This window comes from Pinus tabuliformis, chromosome 9 (assembly GCF_031772625.1).
Source record: "Pinus tabuliformis cultivar Carrire ecotype Pingquan chromosome 9, CPIR1, whole genome shotgun sequence".
Classification (NCBI taxonomy): Eukaryota; Viridiplantae; Streptophyta; class Pinopsida; order Pinales; family Pinaceae; genus Pinus; species Pinus tabuliformis.
Window position 1 is genome coordinate 986067915 of NC_142307.1, and position 18762 is coordinate 986086676.

The 18762-nt window shown below is 40.2% G+C and overlaps 1 protein-coding gene across 1 annotated transcript in view; it reads left to right on the top strand.

Moving 5' to 3' along the window:
* Positions 1-6409: 6409 nt before the first annotated feature.
* LOC149152038 (uncharacterized) overlaps positions 6410-18762 on the top strand; it is a 38934-nt gene continuing 26581 nt past the window's right edge. Inside the window, exon 1 of the mRNA XM_089443348.1 lies at positions 6410-6578. Coding sequence (XP_089299474.1) covers positions 6410-6578 — 169 coding nt within the window. The remainder of the gene's footprint in view (positions 6579-18762) is intronic.

Here is an 18762-nt window from a genome sequence, read left to right on the forward strand (position 1 = left end):
AACAGGAATGGACCACTCCTTCTTAGGGTTCAAATTTAAACTGAGTTGGACTCATCCAAAGGATGAGCTTATAATCAAGCAAATGTTATCCTCCTCAAGCTTGTCAAAAATAAAGAGGTACTTGCTAGAAATGGTGGGGGAAAAGAGAGAAAAATGAGCCTGTTTGTCATACTTTGTAACCACTCTTGAACACGACACTTTTATTCACCTGGGTTGGGAAATCCTTTGCCTAACAGTTGATCAAACCATATTGAAAGTCTTCAGCCGGTTTCTGGGTATTAACTTTGGGTCAATTGTCACCAAACCATCTGCTGTGTTGTTATGTGTTCAAGAGGTTAGTGCAAAATAAGCCATTCATCTACGAAATATCTGTCATCCATTTTGACCATCCATGAGTCAGTCCTTGTAACTAAATTTCTTCAAACTTGATCTATGATTTCGTGTTGTGGGCTTGCCTACGACGGATCGCTTTTTATCGACTTCAGCTCATTATCTAGAAAGATGATCTAGAAATCGTTAGTACCTTGGGATCTGCATGCCTCAATGGCAGGTTTCTCGCCTTTGACGATAGGTTGCATCATTGACCTTCGATCAAAGGATTCCGTGACATGTTCGACATTAGCACATCTATTCACATCTCATGGATTGTACTGATTACTTTGAGAGCCATTGACATTACTGGTAGTTTCTCTCACACTTGTTAACAGTTTACATCATTGACTGGTAATCAAGTGGTTTCTACCATGTTTGACTTCGACACATTCATTTGCATGGATAGAATCGTACTATTTCAGGAAGTAGAAATCAAGAACCTGGATCTAGTTTCCACCATCCAGGTTGCGAGGAATTTTGTATTCATTATACAATGGACTATTTATAAACAGATGGTTGCGTCCATACTGTGTATACATGTGTCTATACTTGTGATGTATTACAAGATCATTCCTATATCAGAGCAGTAGTTAGTTTTCTAGTCAATTTTGATCTGAGTATGGGAATGCCTACCTCAGCGATGATATGATCTCATATATATTTTGCATTGAATGTTTTTACAGGTTCCAACCGGGCTTTCCACAAGATGATCCTCGAAATGATAAAGTACTTCACTTTTCTTAGATGATAAATGAAATCCTCATCTACTACAGACTTCGCACTTTAGGGGGCAATCTGTTACACAAAATATTGTTACCATGACTATTTGCAGTCAGTATGGGTCTATCATCATTCATACTATCCTCCTAAGCAAGTCTCAAACCTCAGCTATTCATGTCAAGCTTTGAAAATGAGAGAAAGACCTTAAAAATCAATAAAGCTCTGGTTCCGCACTTTCTCTCACTGTTGCCTACGGTCCCGCACCCCCTGTACATGTTACCTGTGGACCTGCCCGCTTTGTCTCTAATAGAGTGGGTGCGGACCCTTGTGAAAGTAAAAAAGGCACAAGTTTATTCTTAAAAACTCACTTTGGGTTAATTCTAGATGATTCTAGAAGGAATCTTGACGTGGATGGTTCGCTCCTAGGTGGTTCATGCATCCCAAAAGTGAAGGAGCTAATCCCTTGATGAGAGAAGCTTATCTCTTTGAAGGAGGGCCTTATCCCTTTGAAGGAGGACCTAGTAACTTCCCTCCATTGCACTATAAATTAAGGCATTGGGCTGGTTGCTAGGGAGGTTAGAAGCTGAACATTTTTTAGGGTAAATGCTGTTGGAATTGAGACTTCCTAGTTAAGCTTGAGAGGAGAGATCACATACCTTTTGGCTTCATTGGGAAGAGAGTGAAACTTGTCAAAGTAGAGGAGACTTCTTGATGGACCCTGAGAGGAGCTTGTACAACATCAAGGCAGAGGTTGTAAAGTTCTTCTTTGATTTAAATTAATACAATCAGATTCATTTTTCTCAACAAATTGTCTTATGTGATTTGTTTCATGAATTCCTTGATCATCATGATAAGTATGCTTTATTATATTGGCTTTTCAGGTGCTATTTAATTTTTGTGCTTGTTTGTGTTTGCAGATTCTCTACAAGGGAGCTCATTTGGATCAATGGAGCGAGGCTTCCACAAACTTGCATTGGACCCAAGGTAGCCTAAAACACTTGTTTGCCTTTATTTATAAGTTGCATATTTAGAGAAAGATAGAAGTTGATTGGTTTGTTTGTCGCTAGATATAATTAGATACTAGGGAGGTCGGTCTTGTCCGCAAGAACGACTCATTCCGTGTGATAGAACCTAATAATTTGTTTTTACGAATTGATTGTGTGTATGATTTGGTGTGTCTTTGTATGCATGTAGCATGGAAATAACAATGCATATTATTTTATTGATACTAATTTACTAATCAAGGTGTAATGTTGCAACTAGATTTACACTAGCATATGTCCATCAACAAGCTAAGGTGATAATGTTTGTTATGCATTGAGATTTGTTGGAATCTAACAACTATGTGTATTCATGGAAGAACATGAACGTTAAAGACCATGTGAAAAGAAAAGGGTGGTATAATATAGAACCAACAGACTTGTTGTAGCGGCTATAACCACCCTCCAAATTTTTTCCTATGCTTTGATTTTGGAGCCTTCCTTTCTGTTGACATGAGATTACCTTTGATTATCGTCAAGTATTCATGTTTTCACTATGACTTATCCCTTTCATTTGTGCTTGTGTTTGCTTTTTTTTACACTTAGCTGATATTTCTATGTCACAAGCTAACCTCTTGACTTGGCCTTACAACAGTTCTAGGCTTGCCTCCAGAAACTGCGCAATCCATGAGGGCAAGTCAGCCTTGATGATTGGAATTACGCAATCCAGACTGGAAGTTTTGCCTTGAGCTTAGAAACTGTGTAGTCATGGAAGGCAGCCCAACACTGAGCCCAGAAATTGTGCAATCCATCACTGAGCTCAGAAATTGCGTAGTGCACTGAGCCAAAAAGTTGCCCAGTTCCCCAGAATTACGCAATCTTTCCCGACAGTGTGCATGGCAAGTTTCCTAAAAAAGAGAAAAAAATTAGAAAAGAAAAAAGAAAAAAGAAATCCCTAGAAAGTAGGGATTCATCATTAGTTTCCCAAAGGTGGCACAAATGCTATTTTTAGAAGTTTCTGCCAAGTGTCACTTTTTCCTTGATTTTAGGCATGTGCATCATAAACCCTATTCTGCCCAAAACTATTTAATAGACGCCTCTAGATCTCATTTGTGCATTCGATCTTGGAGCTCTAGCTTTCCCGAGGAGATCAAGGAACCTTCAGTGGAGTTTTCGTGCTTTTCTGGGTGAGTTTTTCTTTTGTCATCTTTTGCCACTTTCTCTATCACCTTTTGTCGTTTCAATTCTATGAGTGTTGTTTTTCTTTTTTCTCTTCATGATTGTTGGTTGTTTTAACTTGTATTGGCTTGTAGAAGTGTTGTTTCAGTTTTTTGTTTGTCTTTCATAAGTATCGCAATGATTTTCTTATTTTTACACATTGATGATCGTTGTTTCGGCGACTCTCCTCACACATTTGTTTTACCTTTAGTTTGTTAAGTTTGTGCGCTTAATTCACATTAATTCATATATAATTATTCAAATCTATGTTTCTAATTTCATAATCTTTCAGATCTACTTGTTTCCCACACTTCCATGGGGCATATCCACACTTTCCTTAGCCAATTTTAACATTGCCCTATTGGGAATTGCACAATGCAGATGCTCAAGCTGAAGCTTGGCCTTTGAGACTATGCAGTGCATAGTATGGGCTAGCCCAATTGCGCATTGTACAATTCTAGGGCTCAATTTTTCCCTTGGCCATTGACACTGTGCAATGCGTAGTCTCTCCCAGTCACTGCCCAGGCTGGACTGTGTATTCTGCAGTCTTAAGCCTCAGGCCGCACCTTGGCTACTAGGACTATGCAATCCACAGTTCCCATAGCCAGGTCCCTTCACTTACCCAAGAAAAATGCACAATTTTTCTCACTAGTGTGTCGGTTTGTTGCCTAATCTTGTTGTGAAGACAAATTTGCAAAAGGCTAATGTTTTCTTGCCATGAGTGTCTTTTCTGTCCCATAGGTACCATAGTTGTTGAAAACTTCTCTCCAGTAGTCACTGTTACCATGGAACCCAAGAGAACTGCTTCAAAATATACAATGACAACAATACTGGGGAAGCAGTTGAGCAAATGCCAATAAACTTGCCAGTATACTCAGACACTCAACTGTATGTAGAAAAGGAATCAGATCTTACATGGCATAAATTAAATGAAGCTTTTTCAGCAAATGAATTTGTAGCAAATCTAGAGGACCGACAGGTATACATTAATGTCCAAATATCAGGGCTACACAGGGTTGCATGTAGATATCCAGCCTTCCCATGTGCAAATGTCATCAGCTGGATTGTCTCACATATTGATGTGAAGACCATGACTTTGAGCAGTGCTAGCGGACGAAAGCTTGCTAATTTTCTAGGAGTAGATTATCGATGTATGTACCACGCTCCTAAGTCAAAAACACGCATGGATTCACTCTTCTATGCCACCAATAGTTATGTGGTCACAAGGGATGTTGTTAAGAGTTGGGTGAAGGAGCCATCAAAGTTTCGACAGACACCCACCAACACATATAAGACAAGGTCTCTCAGGAGGGCTTATCAGTTGTTGATCATCTTAGCTTATAGAATCCATGGCCAGCAGAACACGAAGACCTTTATGGAAGGGTGGGAAGTCCTTCTAAACCAGGGTGTGAACAATGGGAGTCCACTCAACTGATTAGATTTGTTGGCTCAATAGTTAAGGATCCATGTAGGTAACGCCTTGAATCCTCCCAAGGGTGGGCAAGTGAGATTCTATATGTCTACATATTTATTGGATGCAATCTATGCACATAATGATTTCCCTGGTATGGATTGGGCTTGATCACCTCGATAACTTGTTGTGCACATCCACTGCAAGTTGATCTCGAATTGCAGCCATCGAGGGGTTATGGAGAAGCTAACTGACCACTTCTTCATTCCACTATACAGGATTATCTTTGAGGAAGAACCACTTTGCATGTCACCTGCGGAAATGGAGGCAATATCAGAGATTGCAGATTGGCTTGGCTCAGTGGATGGTACCTTCCTTAGAGTGCTTAGAGGAGAGAAGCCACTGCATGTTTTGCCAAGGTATGCCACTAACAAGCTCGTCATGCAAGAATTGTCATATCATCTTGCCATAGGGTTATCAACTTCTTTGCACATGAATAAGAAAGAACCTTGGCCAACTCTTCCTATGCAAATTGGATTGTACGAGATAAAGAACCTAAAAGTCACAAATACCGAAGGAAATGTGATAGACAAGTTTTCATTCGGTACTTGATACTTTAATCCGTATGATCCCTGTAGTATTTACAAGAACCACTGTGCGAGAATTCACTTTCAGTGGCTCAACAAGACATTTCATTGGCAGGAGGAGGATCCATGGAAGAATTGCTATAATGCCTCCAAGACCTGCGAGCCGGTCAGTTTTTCAAGAGCTTCACAGGTGACTCCATAGAAGGTAGCATCTCTAGAAGAAATGTGAGTAGAAGGGAGCAACCCCATGCAGGATAAGGAGAAGAGAAAGGTTGCTCATAATCTAGGGGAGAAATAATCCGCAAGATGAAAGCGGATACAACTGTTATGAAAGTGGCTTTAGCAATTGAGTGAATGAGGAAATAAAGAATGCATGGAGAAAAACGAAAGAAGAGGGAAGAGTAGCATAGGAGATTGGAGGAAGAAATCATAAGCATGAACAAGAAGTGAAGTAGAAGCAAGAAGAAGAAGAAAGGCAATGCGCATTAGCAGAACAAAATACACAGAAACAAGTTGAAGAGAAATAACGTAACCTAAAACCAACCAAGGAGGAGGGTAGATAGATGCTGGATCAAGAGCTTGCTCAACAGATTGAAAATTTCATAGAGGTCGATGACACGAAGGCAGAACTGGAGCCACAGAATCACGATGTCAACCTAATTCCTAGCACACAAGTGGTCACTATTCAGTCTCCACCACCTCCAACAGCATATTCATCTCCAGGCGAGAAAGTGGAAATTGTTCCTCTTGACGTTGATCTAGTTATGGACACGTATAATTTGTCGTAAAATGAACTCGAGAAGAAGATTTTACAGTCACGTAAGAAGTATTTTCTAAATGATATTGCATCTCCTTCTTTTATGAGAGAAAGGGTAATTATGGCCGACACTAGGAGAGATCTTGAAGCCATTTCCTCAACCAACTTGGCCTTCACAGGTGCAGCAAAGTCAAACACTCAGTGTTTGATGGCCGAGAATAAGCAATTGGAAAAGAACTTGCAGGCTACCAGGAAAGAGGTTGAATAGCTCCACACAACAGCTCAGAATGAAACTTTTGCACAGGTCCACTTGGAGGAAATGAAGGCAACAATACTTAATGAAGTATCGACACTTGGAGAGACCATGCAGGATCTCTATGAGGAGTTTGTTACCATGCATAAGGCAGTTTTCCACGTGCTTGGCTTGCAACAGCAGTGTAAAGACTTTGTCAAAACTCTCAGAAATGTGCAAGCTACAATTACTTCCGTGCATGAATGGACAATGCGATACAAAGGGGCACTGCTTGACTTGGGTAAGAAAATGAAGCCACAGGTAGTACTGGAGAGGGCAATAGTGTGGATGTTGATCCATAATAAATAAGAAGCTCACATCATTCATAAGCAACATTCAGGCCTCGTATGCATGGATATAGAATAGTCTAGATTCCTTCGTGAGGACCCACAAGATCCCATTAGTTGGCTCACTCACTGAAGCCAAACCCAAGAACCAAGTCAGAAAGGAGATAGAGGAATACTTGGAGCAGCTGAGACAGATTGCCACCAAGGAGGACTTGGAGGTGAATAGATAGAACATGCACAACTACATTGGTGGCCCTGTCCAAGTGCGAACAATGTTGATCATGCTTCAGAAGGAAGTAGAAACTGGTTCCAAATATTTGTACCCGAATGCCATGGAGGCTAGAGTTCACTTCCAGCCAGACATTATTACACAGTTTGGGGATGTCATTGCATAGTACCAAGCTTGGCACCACTACATGACTGAAACACATCAAGTATAAGTTGTTTAGCTAGAGTTTCCCCAAACGCAAGAATCATAGTATTTTGTCTTGTTAGGATATCAAGTTGTCTCTACCATATTTTGTCTTATATGGGTACGAGTGTAAATTGCAATATTTTAGTGTAATGAGTTATTTTGTAAATAGTCATGAGGTTAGTCAAAATGTCACAAAGGGGAGTTGAAATTTCACCCCCTCTTGTTATAAATAGGACCTCATAACTCATGTAAAGGGCTTTTGGGAGCCATGTTTTTGGTTAGGCTTAGGCTCAGAAATATATTGGGATTTTTGTGAGAGTCTTGGCTTCTCTGTAGTGTAGAGGGAGTATACTTCTTTGGAGGAGTAGGTTTTGTTGACTTCACATTCCACCATTGGGGTTAGTGGTTCATCAATGGTGTATGTATGATTGGAACCTTCACTTTTACTAAAATCTTAGAGCCGAGACACTTTCATGCATATGTTGTGAACATAGTAGGATTATTCTTGTTGTATTTGAAATGTATGTTTTTTAACTTACGCTTACTGTTATGAACTATTTCGTTTGCATTTGTATGAATCTTTTTGAATGCGTGTTGTTATATTACTTTGTCACTGCTAACTTGTGGACTTTTCCACATATTATCTTGTGATGTCATTATGCTCATGTGTTCCTTTCAAGCTGCGTACTATTACAGGCTTCTAAGGGGCTCACTTCCTTTTCCCTTCATGTGTTGGAACCTTCATGCATCGCACTTGACCTTCTGTAGGGTCACACACTTGTTCTCACCAAATACACTATGCACCACTCTATGCGTATTTACAACCAAGGCACATCATTAACACCCCACTACTGGGACTCCTACTCCAAACAGTGTGAGGTCTAGTTGGGACTTCATATCGGGGAGATCCCCTGAATGTTGGTAGGTCCAACACCATCAACATGACCATGGAATGAATAGTAAAATGGTTTAGTATAGTTCTAACCACTCACAACATGGGTAAGAAGAAAGATCACTTGAATAAGGAGGAGGGGAAAATTATCCCGACTTAATGGATACCTTGAGGAATTTAAGGGAAGAAATAAGAAGTTCCAAGCACTACAAGGAAAATACCTTCTTGCAAAGGATTTTGCAAAAGCCCCTATATAAATATCCCAAAAATCCATTTGTAGTGGAGGTCACTAATGGAGGTGGGAAGATGGATGTTTTAGCGGATGTTTTTTTGACTGTGTGTTTACAATATACAAACACACCGGTGCTTTACTATCTATACAAGCACTGGTGTCGAATAGAACATGGTGCACTATGGAAGATTTATTTTTATAAAATAAAAAAACATGATGCATTAAATAACAAAATGCACCAGTGCTTGAATAATCGATAACATAAGAAAAAGGTTAAATTTTAAAAAATTTCAGTGCTATATATGCTTGCAGCACTGATGCCCTTTTGTAGTAAAATGTCTCGGTGCATACCTAGAAGGATCACTGTTATAATTTTTTTTAAATTAAAAAAAAAATGTGATGCTATCTTCCAACGAAGCACCTATGTTGTTAATGTATTAAAACACCTTGGGGCGTCTTCTAAAGATCACCACTAGGTGTTTTTTTTAAAATGTAGTACTATAGTCCAACAAAGCATTGGTGTGGTACCTGTATTAGAAAGCCCTGAGGAATATTAAGAAAATCGCTTCTATAGATTCTTAAATTCAAAAAAAAGTGGTGCTCTTAGATACCTGACACACTGGTGTTGTTATAATAACGCACTGAAGGAGGCCCTGAAAAAAGAAAAAAAATTAGGCCGTAAATTTCATTTTACCATCTACAGTGCTGGAGAGCTCTTAAGCACCTGTGCCACTCTTGCCTCATGCAAGCTCCCTAACTTCGGTGCTTCTCTTTCTCACCATCTTTCCATACCGTGCTCAGTGTGTGGCTTTCCAATTTTCTCAAATGGTGGTGAAATTTGTTTTTGTCAATTACGTGTCAACAATGCCTCCCCGACAATCAAATGTCTATGTTTCTCTCTAATTTAATTTTTTAGTAAATTAGAATTGCAAATTAGCTTAAAAAATCCATTGTTTTAAAAAAAATCCTTCACAGTGTGCTCGATATGTTTGGCTTGCATCAATAGCGGTTCACCTTGTAAATTTACAGGGTGCATTTCAATTTGATGAGTGAACATAACACATCGCTATTGTTGTGGTGCATTTCATAAATGAAAACGCATTGGGAAAGTTATCAATTGTACGTCAGTGCATACATTTTTGCTTTTTTAAGCTTGGTGATTTCCTTCTATTAATTTTTGTAAATACAATAGGTTACATCCATATAACCATAAGTTAGGTGGCCTCGACCCACCCAATGGGAAACCAAGTCTGTTGGCCACCTATCTGCAAAATAAGCCATCCATAAACACAAAATTATAAGTTTGTCCAGCCATGCCATATACACCTGAGAGTCTTTGTACTTCCTATGCGCTAGATAACTGTAAACATAACTGTAAATAAGTCTATATCTATTTAAAAACATTCAAAAAAGAGAACTGGGGTACGCTGTCACTGATCCTCATCATCCGAGTCAACTGGAGAGGGGTCCTGCACATTGGAACCAAGAAGCTCCAAGTGTGGAATGCACAGGATGTGTTGTTCGATCTAGCTCAGTCTTCCACTTTGTTGTTGTAGCTGAAATTGAAATTTTTCCAATACCCTCATGAGTTCCGACTTCTCTGATTTTCCTCGAGGGCCTTCACACTGATCTGAATGGGCTTGTGCATGTTGATAAGGAGGAGACCGTTTGATGGCCTTTGCCAATATACTTTTCATCATCCAAAATAGAAAAATTGTCTACTGATACTGGATTACTTCCCCCCTCGTGTATCCAGGATCTGATGCAACCTCCTACCACTCCTCTAGGTCCATCTTGAATTCTTCCCCAACCTGGAAAATTTCCTCCTCCCAATCTGCAATTAAATGTTTTACCAGGTTTTGGCTGCTATCGTGGTATGCCTGAGTGACCTCCTCAATGATGCTCGTTATCGCCTTACACCCACAACCCCTCCCTATCAGCTCGATGGAAGAACTGGGTTGGATACCCTGAGCTTGAGTTCCCCTCCTCTGCCTCCCGCGACCTCTGTTCCCAGATCCACCCTCTCTTTCCCCCTTCACTCGTGCCACATTGCTTTCTCAGGGTGTTAACTTCTCTTCTCCTCCTTGGACTTTCCACTCTACTCTTATTTTGGCCTACGGGACAGGAACTCGATGCAACTAGTGGTATTGTCCCTCTAGCCAATAAGAACCCCTAGGATTGCGAACATACAAACACCATGCCACCACCTCAGGACTCTCCTCTCTCGCGCACTACTCCTCCACTGTTGAAATTAACCTCTTCCAACTCCACCCTGCATTAACTCCTCCCCACTCGCATGCATTAACTCCTGCATGCTCTCTGCCTCCTGTTATCACTCAGGTTGTTCCCAAAAGTTGTAAGAAAGGGAATACGGCTGAGGTAACCACAAACCAATATTTTAGATACAGATTCTAGCCAATCTGCATCCAAAGAGGGCTGAGCTCTCTTTATGATTTAGCTTTGTTTTGAAGGATATTAGGCTAGTTTTGAAGTTCAAGGGTTTTGTTTTGAGTTTGGGTGGTGAGTTTCAATAGAACAGAGAGGTAAAATTGAAGGGTTCAGTCTATTGGGCATGATGGATTCAAAAGAAACAGGCTTCCTGGATTCGGTTTCTAACAAAGGATGGCATCATAGAGCAAGGTAGTCAAACATGGAACAATTTAAAGGCTGGAATCAGATGGAATGGACTCAAATGGGTGAAAGGTAGTTAAGAATCCTTCAACATATTGACAGAGGGAAAATGGATGATTACTATTAGGGAGTATTCAAGAATTCCTTAGCAAATAGTCAACATGAGAGAATCAGGGGAAACAGGAGCAATTAAGAATTAATTGTTTATACTAATTCTGAAGAAAACACAGAGAATAATAAAGACTGAAAACAGAGTGCAGTTAAGCAAATTCTGAATTAATCTCTCTTTATAATTCAGATCATGAAACATAGATGACATAATAGACAAGAAAACTGTAAAACACAAGGTAGAAAGTACTCATTGATCCATGGTTTGATTCAAGAATTTTGTGACAGGTCTTCTGCATCAATTCCTCATCCAGTAGGCCAGACAACAGTTTGATCCCAACAGCTTTTTTATTCCAAAAGTTCAGTATTACAACAAAGTCTAAGAAATCTACACAGACCCAACCTCTTCAAAACTCTGATGAAGGGGGTATTTATACAACAAAAATATGTACAACAGGTATCTCATAAAAGCTCTGAGATAATATCTAAGTTTAACCTAAAATAATTTACAAGAGAAGTTATAAATGGCTCGGGAAAGATATTTGATGTTGCGCTGGATGCAGGCCATTTAGGGTTCGGCTTGCAGGTGTCCTTTGTAGCTTTGTGCTGACTATTTGTCTTAACTGCTCTTAACTTCTGATTTGCTTTTATTTGTCAGCTCTGATACTTTTTAATTCTGATTTGATTCGCCTTTAATTCTCCACTGATACACTTATAATGCTCCTCTGATACTCTTTGACTTGGGCTGATACTTTCTATCGTTGATCTGACCTTGCTCGCCACTTTTCCTCTGTGATTGATGTCTCTGCTGGTTTCCACTGGCTGGGGTAGCAAAACATCTTGTATATCTCTTCTGCGAACTGGGAATCCTTCGGCGCTGCCTCGAACTGTATTTAAAAGGAAGAAGACTGTACAATGGCAACTTTGGTTGAGGCCGTGAGCTCGTCGGTGCAGCCTTTCCTGGTCGGGAGGCAGAAATGCGACCTCAATGAATTTACTCTGCAGGAGAGCGTAGGGCGCTGAATGCAAAAAACTATAGAAAAACAATGTTTTTACCCTCTTTTGACAAAATAATTTTTGGCGGGAAAAGTCGATTTTTCCAACAAGTGACGTAAGAATGATGTCAGCAGGAGTACGATATTGATGACTTGGCATGTGACTTCAGCGAGGGGTCAGCGGGAGGGCGGTAAGCTATTTTTCCCACACCACTTTCAGGCTTGGGCGGTTTCGGGCAGAGGGGCAGCGAACACGGTGGGAGCTTGACACATGGATCTGGTACGACGCGATACCGCCGGTCCCCTGGGAGGTAAAGGTCGGCGGAAAGATGTGTTATGAAATAGTCGTAGACCGTTGGATGTGAGGACAGAGCGCTGACGGAAGGTGGTTTGCGGAGATGGTGGTGAGTTAACCCGCAGGACCGACGCAAATTAACGTTTAATTAATGATATCAAGGCGGATTTGATTGGTTATCAGGTTTGATCGATTATTAAATAACGTGGGGTTAATTAATCCATATGGTTGCGGTGGGAAGGGTTCTTAATGAATTTCAAATAAATTCATCAATTCCTGATAAACAGATATATGGTTGTATATCAACCGGGGACGGGAATATTAGAATATAAGGGTTTTTTATTATATACATAATACGGGGTTGGGAATGTTTATACGGGAGTTTATATAATAAATTTAATGGTTAATATGAATTCGAAAAATAGAAAAGCGCTAAGTTATAATGTTACAAAACTTAGGCAAAAGGGGAAAAACAGGGGTTTATACAAGGAGTTTTTGCCAATTTTCTAAGTTAAAAAAGTGGATTCACTTAGGCAATGCTTGTGAAATGAGATGGATGGAAGGAATTGTTTGGTGATATTAAGCAGATCTTAATATCATTGGGGGAAATTAGTAAGTGATTGGGGGAAAGGACATAAAGGGGAGTTAGTCATGAAATCTGCCTCGCTTGAGCTGCTCCAAGAAAAATATTTGCCATAGTACATATGATACGAGTGAAATTTTAACACATTTTTAGAGACAAAACTATCACAAGTCTCATTCTGCAACACCAAAACTGCCTACCCTGCCTACTTTGCCTAACATTTTTTCTTCTCTTCTTATGGGTGCACTTAGACTGGCAAACCCTTTTCAACTTTTCTTTTCTTTACATTGTAAGCCTATCTAAATTTGCACTTATTTCTTCCAAGGGCTCAGATTAAACTGTTGATCTCCTTTGCTTCTCTACCTATCTACTTATCTTCCAAGTTTAAACAGTTTGGACATATTTTATTCTCTACTTCTAAAAATGAAATTGAAACATGAACTAGCTAAGATTAAGTTGTTTGGCCATTCATCAATTGTGGCAAAAATTTCTACAAGCTGTACATGATGCTTTTATTTACAGAAATGAAATAGTAGTGGCATTTGGAATTGCACACTTTCCTGGTATTTTTTATTTTGGGTTCATTTTTCTCATTTTTTCTTTTGACCATTTTATTCTTTTTACCATTTGATTTTTCTTTTAGGGTATACCCTCTTTATACTTTTTAAATTTTTGATTTTTTCATAATATGGAAACCTTTACAACAAGGAAAGGAAGAACATATTACAGAGCTCAATCAGTCAATCATGAAATATGACACCTATTACTATAAGAGTATAACACCTCCTTTCTAAGTGTTGGGTGCATGCTGAAGGTGGTGGTCACCTTACTTTCCTCCATGGCCCCGTACATCCCATCAAAGATGGTTCACACCCTGATCAGGGGTGGTGGTTCCTGTTCTCCTCTTGCTATTGATTATCCTTATTATCCTTCTCTAAGATGCCTTGGAGTTGAGTCAGTTCTTCCTCCATCAGATTGGGTGGCCAAGCCATCTCTATTGTCTTGCCTGGGTGCCCACATCCCCAATTTGCTAGGAAGTCAGCTGCTTTGTTCCCTTCTCGTCTGACATGCGAGGTGATTATATAGTCGAACATTGGTAGGATTTCTCCTACCTCCTGCACCAAATGGGATATGCACCAACTATGACATAATTTTTCCTAATGAGAGCCTTGGCTTAGCTTTTTAACTGTATCCACGACCAATCGTGAATCTCCTTCAATCACCAATCTTTTATAGCCCACCTTCCGGGCTAGAAGCAGGCCTTGTTTGACCACTATGAACTCAGCCTCATTGTTGCTTGTGTACCCACAGTCTGCCACATAGATGAGTCGAGCCCTCGCTTTGTGATCCTTGAATAATCCTCCAAACCCTGCATTTCCAGGGTTCCCTTTCGAAGCCCCGTCGAAGCTTAGTTTGATAAAACCATGTGGAGGCCTTGTAAAGGATATTGCTGATGATATAGGGGATTGAAATACCTTCCATGAGTTGGGGGCTATCATATTTGCTACTAGATTCAACTGTTTCATAATACTAGCTTCAGTTGGACCTTCTTAATAGTCATCCGGATGCCATCATTCTGATAGAATATTCTCTCTTATGTTCTAACTGATCCCTTCTCATATTGTCTCCTGAGCATTCTATCTATCTTTGAAAATTCTGCTATTTCTTTCTTTCTATAGGGCCCAAACTAAGAAACCCAAGGTTAAGTTCCAATCTTTGTTAACCACTGGACTCACAAATATCCATGTGCACCATTAGATTATGGTTTCTTTAATACTCTAGGGATCTCTGTCAAGGTGTCTGAAAACATGCCTAAGCTGATTCCACTTTCGGTTAGAAAAGGGGCATGAATTCAATAGATGTGCCAAGGTTTTAATGTGTAGTCCATATAGGACACACTAGGAAGGACCTTGCTGGCCTCTTTTTTGGAGCTGATCCCAAGTTAGGATTCTTCCATGGTCAACCAACCATAGAAACTGGATTATCTTCGACCAATGTTTACTCGTCCATATTTTCTTACATAAGGGGCATTGGTGATTTTGTTTCTCCTCTCCTCTGAGTTTATAAGCCTCCTTGATGCTGAAGGTACCATTGGTCACATATCCCCATCTCAAAATGTCTTCCCCGTCCTAGTAGGTTATGTTTTGTGATTGGAGTTCCCATTCCATAAATTTCCATTTTTCTGAGGGTGGTGGGTTTTGTCAATCTCCCATCTCCTTTCATTTCTACCATCCTTCATTTTGGGGGTCATTTTTCAAAAAGTAGTCCACTGTATGATAGTTCCTACTCGTAGTGTATAAGAGAATCTCGCGAAGGTCCTGTCGACTGAATTTATTTTGTCTTTGATGCCATGAGTTCTTCCAAAATAGTGTTGTGTGCCCATTTCTTATTTCCTAGAAGAAGTGTTGTTTTATCAGGTCCCTATTCTTCGCTGACAAATTCCAAATAGCTGATCCTTATGGAGGATCCCTATATCTAAGGATATCTTCAGGATGGCTTCACATGTTGTACTTTCGGGTCCAATTATTTTTCCATAAGTCAGTTCCACCTTGTATCCATATCCACCACAACTTGGCTCCCATAACTTGGTTTACTTTGTATGGATCTCTGAGGTTTAAACATACATTCCCCTTTTGTAGGGTTAACGTACTCCATGAAACCAATGCCCACTTTCTTGGGTTTTGAACACCTTGCCATAAAAAATTCCTAAATTTATCGACCATGGCTAAGCAGGAAGTTTTGGGGGCCGCCATACCTGAGAGTTGATATATTGGAATCAATTGGAGGACTACTTTGATCAACACAATTCTACTTGCTAAGTTAAGCACTCAAAACACCCACCCTCTCAACTTCGCTTGGATTTTTGCTAGGAGGTCTTGCCAGCAGGAGGTTTTGAGAGAATTAAAAGAAAGATGTATCCCAAGTTACTTCATCGACATAGTTCCTATACCAAAACCCAAAAGTCGAGCCAGGAAAACTTGAGTGGCTCTAGGGGTGTTGAAAAAGAATATGTTTGATTTCTTGTTGTTAATCAGTGTACTTGAAGCCATCATGAATTATTATAGAATTTCCTTGATTTTCCAAACTTCCCTCAAAGAGCCCTGGCAAAAAAGCATAATGTCATCTAGAAATTGTTGGTGGGTGATAGGTAGACCAGGACCCCAGGGTTTGAGGCCTTTTAGATGGGAAGATCCGGCCTCAACTTTCAAGAAATTTCCTAGCCCCTTAGCAATGAGGATGAAGAGGAAGGGAGAGATAAGGTCTCCTTGTCAAAGGCCCTGGGTAGGATTAAAAGTTCTGGATGGGGAGCCATTGAGCATTATGGAACACACCAGAGTTGACATCATAGCTAGAATCTAGTTTACCCATCTTTGATTGAAACCAAAAGCTAACAATATATTTGTCAGATAGGACCAACTCAAGAAAGCATAGGCTTTGGAGAGGTATATCTTGATCATCATGCCAAGAATTTTGAGCTGCTTGAGAGAGTGAACAATTTCTTGAGAAATTATGATATCGTCCAGAATTTGACGTCCTTCTACAAAACTGGATTGCTCCAATGATATCAAAGTTGGTAGGATCGGTTTAAGGCATTTGACAATGATGGTTGAGATTATTTTATAGATGCCATTATAGAGAGAAATCAGTCTCAATCCCCGAGGGTTTTCCAATTTTTTTCGATTTAGGAATTAAAGCTATGAATGTCGAATTCAAACTCGGGCATACCTTTTGATTTCAGAGTGATTCCTCCAACACATATAGGATGTCCTTGCCTATGAATTTCCAAGCATCTTGGTAGAATTCCATTGTAAACCCATCCCATCTCGGAGCCTTGTTTTTGTCCATTCCTTTGACTACATCTTCTACCTCTGTCAGGGTCACTGCCGACATTAAGGCCATATTATGTTAGTACGAGGCTAGTCAGGGTATATGTTGTGTGACTCTCCCAATCACATTATCCCTGTTTTGGTATGGTTCTGACAACACATCCTTAAAGTGGTTAATGCATCTCCTCATGCTGAACCAGTCGATTCCCCTCTTCATCTTTGAGCAAGAAAATACGGTTATGTTGCCTGTGTTGAATCATTGCCTTATGGAAGAACCGAGTGTTGCGTTCCCCCTCCTGGAGCCATTGAATTTATGATTTCTACTTCCACAAAATCTCTTCTTGCTTTCTTCTTTCTTCGAGTTGGTTTAGTAACCTCCCTTCTATTTCTACCAACCTTTCTGATCTACCTTCTTTTATGATTCTTTGTTGCACTTCTTTCATACTTTCTTCTGATCTTTCTAGATATTTCTGAACTCTTCCTGATTCCATTTCTTGATATGGGTTTTCAGGTCTTTTAGTTTGAGTTGGAAGGTATGCATGAGGTTTCTCCCCTGCACCTCGCTATCCTTCCACCAACCCTCCACTTTTTGCATAAACTGTGGATCTCATAGCCAGAATGATTCGAAGCAGAAGGGCCTGATATGAGATCCAGCTCCACCTTTATCGGCCAGTGAACTGACCCCATCCCTTGCAGGATCGAAGCTTTGACAAATATGTCCTGGATTATGACATGTTCCGATACCAGGAATTGGTCCAGTCTAGATGCTACCTATTGTGCTCCTATTGTTCCAAGTGAGTACTCCATTGATTATGGGTATATCTACTAAATGAAGACCTTCTATAGTGTCCATGAATGCCTCCATGCCCACATCCATTCTCTTGATACCCAATTCCTTTTCCCCTAGCGAAGTGATGACATTAAAGTCCCCTCCCAGAATCCATATCTCTTCCTCATGTGATCGTTTTAGTTTTCTCGGTTTGTCCAGGAAACCTTTTTTTTCCCATGGAATGTGAGGCTTGTATACCCCTGTCAGCATGGCCTAGACTCTGGATCCAATATGTCCCAAATTTCCTGATAGGATCTGAGGTAGGTTGGCCCATTCATCAAATATCACCTCCTTCAGGTTCCATAAGATGGCCAGTCCCCTCGAGTTGCCATTAGAATCCTGAGACATCACCTCATATTGCAGTGTCATATCTTGTACAATTTATTTCAGTCTGCTTTTAGATTTTTTTGTCTCTTGAATGATCATTATGCTTGGGTGGTCCTTATGAGTCCTATCTTTTAAGTACCTTTGTTTTCCCTTGCTATTGAGGCCTCGAACATTCTAGGATTTGATAATCATTGGGAAGATTTGTTGAGATGGTGAAATACCTCTGGTAGCGGTATCACCCTTCCAGAATTTACCAACATGTCTCCCACCATCTAAATGGATTCTTGTAAGTTTTTGCAACCCCTATTCTTCCCACCTTTCCCTGTTGCTATTATCTCCGACCCCTACCCTGGTTGTGAGCCCAACTGTTCCGGTTGTTCTAAGCTTAGTGAACCTTGCTTGAATTTAAAACTTTGGAAGGTTTCCTAATATAGTTGCTTTCATTCTTCAAGGATACATATCTCATATAAATGATTCCATTCTTTAGTAACCTTCTCATCACCTGTTCCTCCGTTCTCAGGTCCTCTTTTTTTCCATATATTTCCATGTTTGCTTGCTCCTCCTGTATCACTAGGGCTTCTTTCTCTTGAGGTTCCTCTTCCGCTTTCCTTTTTGGTTTCTGTCTGCCTTTTACATGTTTCTGGGGATTATTTGATCTCCCTGGGCCTATGGATTCGTTGGCGCTCTCCTCTTCTTCCTTGATCAATACCTCAAAGTGATTACCCTGATTCAACCCTTTCTTTGGTTGTTATTGCGTCGAGTTAACTGGGGTCTTCGCATTGCGTTTATTCTTCAGGAATTCTTTGAAACCCTTCCTTATCCTCCTTTCCTTTACCCTTACCTTGAGCTTTTGGCGATTCCACAGAATCACTCTGGTTGAGGGGGAATGCTTTGTACAGATGTCCGTACTCGTGATATCTCCTACATCACAAGGGAATATGTTCATAGTCCAGGGTTTTTCGCCATACTTCATCTTGATATTCCAACTCTATTTATTCCAACAA